General features: G+C 32.9%; 1 protein-coding gene across 1 annotated transcript in view; it reads left to right on the top strand.

Annotated features, from left to right (window-relative positions):
- The first annotated feature begins 3014 nt into the window (after window positions 1-3014).
- The window catches only part of LOC112499804 (inositol transporter 1-like), a 4729-nt gene continuing 3903 nt past the window's right edge, over window positions 3015-3840 (top strand). The window contains exon 1 of the mRNA XM_025103075.1: window positions 3015-3156. Within this exon, the coding sequence (XP_024958843.1) occupies window positions 3015-3156 (142 nt within the window). The remainder of the gene's footprint in view (window positions 3157-3840) is intronic.

The following is a 3840-nucleotide window of genomic DNA, read 5'->3' as shown; positions in this document are numbered from 1 at the left end:
AGTCGAATAACAAATAGTTCAAGTTCGGCTTGAAAAAGTAGTGAACAAAATTCAAACTATATAAGCTCATTTATTGAGTCGAACTCAAGATGATTAACTTGTTTATTGGCTCGAACGAGACGAGTCGAATATTAGTGCTATGAAGTTTAGCTCGTTAAGTTAAGTGGGTTTCATTTTATGTTCGAGATCGACTTGAACTTAAAAATTAATAAGTTCAAGTTTAAGTAGCTCGTTAAAAACTTAGATTGTTAACACCCTTACGCCGAACCAAATCTTTTATACATATGTATTACTAGTCGTGTCGAGTGAGCCAAAATATGACCTGGTGGTGTTCTTGGAGACGGATTCCGTTTGGGACTGATTGAGATTATCGGTAATCAACTTTTTTCCCAAATATGATTTACATAAACGAGTCTAATTTACTTTAATGTAATAAATATATATCTTATAAATCATAAATCTCAAAAATTTGTAGAACTCTTGTGAGAAATGGGCTAAAGTAAAAGGGAGAGTGGATTATGGATAATTGTTTAGAGTTTGGGGTTCCTTATAAATAAAATAAAAGAGTCCAGCCCTTTGGGCTTAGATAATGATTGAAGTAAATGGGCTAAGCAGAGTTGGTGGGCCGAAGTATATTCTTTTTTACACTGCAAACGGAATGTATAGGTAACTAACTACATAAAAAAGCACAGGGTCATGCCCCCAAAGCCCCCATAACCATAGGGCATCCGCCACTGCTGACATCTATACACATAATAAATAAGTAACTTGGATGACACGTGTCATTTTCTGGTGAGTCGGTTATCTTATTTTCTTGCCTAAACATGTATAGAGACAAAATTTACATTAGTGAAACAAAGAGGCCTATTTGGTTGACATCTGTCCCTCTAAAAATGTATCTTTTTTTTATCGTGGTTTAACTGATTTCCCTAATAAACGGAATTTAGTTCAGACTAAAATTCTTCAGCTAATCTGACAGCTTATTGCTGACAGCCTTCAGCTTGTGTTTTCAGCTTATCACTGACAGCCTTCAACTAATCTGACAGGTTATTGCTGACAGGCTTCAGCTTTTAGCTTATCACTGACAGTCTTCAACTAATCTGACAGATTATTGCTGACAGCCTTCGGCTAATCTGACAGGTTATTGTTGACGGCCTTCAGCTTTCAGCTTATCACTGACAGCCTTCAGCTAATCTGACAGGTTATTACTGACAGCCTTCAGCTTGTGTTTTCAGCTTATCGTGACAGCTTTCAGCTTATCGCTGATAGTTTATCGTGACAGCTTTCAGCTATCACTTGCTGATGTTGTCAACGAGTTCTGTAAGACGAGTTTTGTTGGTTAACATGCCGGCTATAAAAGGGTTTTTTTTTCGCCAAAAATGTCTATATTTGTTCAAAATAACACATTTAATTTTATTCTATGGTTAACTTCATTTTAACTAATTATTGATATAGTTTCATTTCTAAATTCAAGTCTGAAGAGTCATTTTTCAGAGTTATACTTCAGAGTTGTTTTAAGAGTACAAGTCTGAAGTAGCATCGTACTTTCGATAATCATTCATATCTGTAAGATAAGTTCCTGACATGATTTAATTTTTTTCAAATTACCCAATGCAATACACGGGATCGAACCTAATAATTATAATAAATTAATGGTTAAGAGTGAATTATGGATTTGCTCCATATGGTTTTATGTTTCTTTTATTAGGGTCTATATCATGTGTTTATTATTAATTTGGTTCTTGTGGCATTCAATTTGTCCTGATCATGCTTCATATGGCCAACGTTGTTAAAATAAATCCATTAACTTAGTTAAATCAAGGTCATTAAGGGTTGAGTTCATGTGAGACAACTTATTTTTGTAAGACCATATTTTTATACTTGAAACATCACAACAGAACATTGTGAATGTAAGAAAATACGAATCCTCACAGCGAAAACACTGTGAATGTTACCTTGGACACGTCGTCGACTTCAAGATGCAAGTATATGAATTATTCCATGTCAATATGGATTAAATGTATACCAAAAACATATAGAGTATACTTGTACTCTGGATATGTTGATTTAATATAAAAAATAATCAAAGTCTTTAAAATATTGCAATTTATTGTTANCTAATAAATAAGTAACTTTGGGGACACGTGTCATGTTTCTGTGCGACGGTTATTGATTTTTCCCGCCTAAACATGTATCTAGACATAATTTTCACTTACAGCCCTCAGACTTACAACATAACTCTGGAAAAATTCACGTCTGAATTTAACTCTGCAGTGGTCATCAAAACCGGGTTTAAAATTTCAAGTTCGGATTTTTGAAGCATTTTTCACAAAGCAATACTATCCGGGGAAAAAAATTAAAAGAACATGTACTCTTAGTACTTAATCAATTAATAATAATGTGAATTTAATTAATTTATATAGTTATTAAAAGAATATTAATACCTTATTAATTAATAATAATATAAAGTTGATTAATTTATATAATTATAACACAGATTAAAAATTAAAAATATAAAGAATATAATAAAAAATATTTAAAAAATTAAAGGATTAAAAAAAAGTGGGATTGTAGTGTATTTTATTGTTTTGTATACAAAAAACAAGAGGAAAAATTTACCGATGGAACACTTTTTTAGGGGATTGCAAAACCAATTTATCATCTTTTCTCCCCTGAGTCAAAGCTTAAATCTTTACGAACAATCCTTCATCCCATCACTTAAACCTCAAAAAAATATTCCCATTTTGGTTTTCTTTATGTAATTCGTTGAATCTTGATAATCACCTACCATTTTTTTAAGTTTTGGAATCGACAATTGGAGATGGTTCTTCTTCAATTGACAAGGAATTAAGCAAACTCAATTGTCACCTGGATGTTTCTTTTGCCCTCATCGTGTTCGATCATTTGCCCGTGTCAAGATTTTTGATATTAATCATCAAAACAAAATGTCGGTGTTATTTGGATGATAAGAATCTAAGATTAGCAACGGTCGATTTGAGTCATTTAGAGAAAAGATGGCGATTGAATTGGTACCAGGAAGTTCAGGGCGTATAGATGTTGGTGTTGATCACAAAATAACGTATTTTAGCAACAAATATGTATTGGGTTTGACTGTGATTGCTGGCATTGGTGGTCTCCTTTTCGGTTATGACACAGGTTTTCTCTTTTTTTCTCATGAATATCGTACATATGCATCGTATCAAAATGACAAAATCCATAGGCCTGTGCTGGATTTGATCTGTATACAAATTTGTTGTTTGCAGACAGTTATGTTTGAATGGGCATGTAACAACATATTTGCAGGATTTAGTCAAAAACTTGGTAGATATCCATCATAGAAATCCATCTAGGCATGGTCATCATATGAGACGTTCTCAACTTAATTTGAGAAAAATTCAATGTTCCATATAAAAATCCAACTCCTTGTATGATTGAAGTGAAAGATAAGGGGAGGAAAAGCTCCAAACTTACAGGTTACGGCAAACAGAAAGGCAAAATGGCGGAAATTGGAGAGAAACATATATATATATATATATATATATAGAAGGGAGAACTGAGTTGTTTGTGGTAACTGTGAGAACCAATATTAACCACAAATCAATAGATAAATTAGGAAATTTATAAATTTGGTAATTTTAAATTAAAATCTTAATGCAADGATATTTTTGGTATTTTAAAACTCTCCTCTCTCCTCTCTTCTCTCTCCGGCCACCGTTCTCCGGAGGTCCTCCGGTGATACCACTGTGATACCTAAAAATATTGACTCTGTTAAACAAAAGATACATTGTGATACCTAATCATATATAAGATGCATAGTGATACCACTGTGTTACATCTTCG

This window comes from Cynara cardunculus (genome assembly GCF_001531365.2).
Source record: "Cynara cardunculus var. scolymus isolate 2C chromosome LG 1, CcrdV1, whole genome shotgun sequence".
NCBI lineage: Eukaryota > Viridiplantae > Streptophyta > Magnoliopsida > Asterales > Asteraceae > Cynara > Cynara cardunculus.
This window is presented reverse-complemented; position numbering and strand designations above follow the sequence as displayed.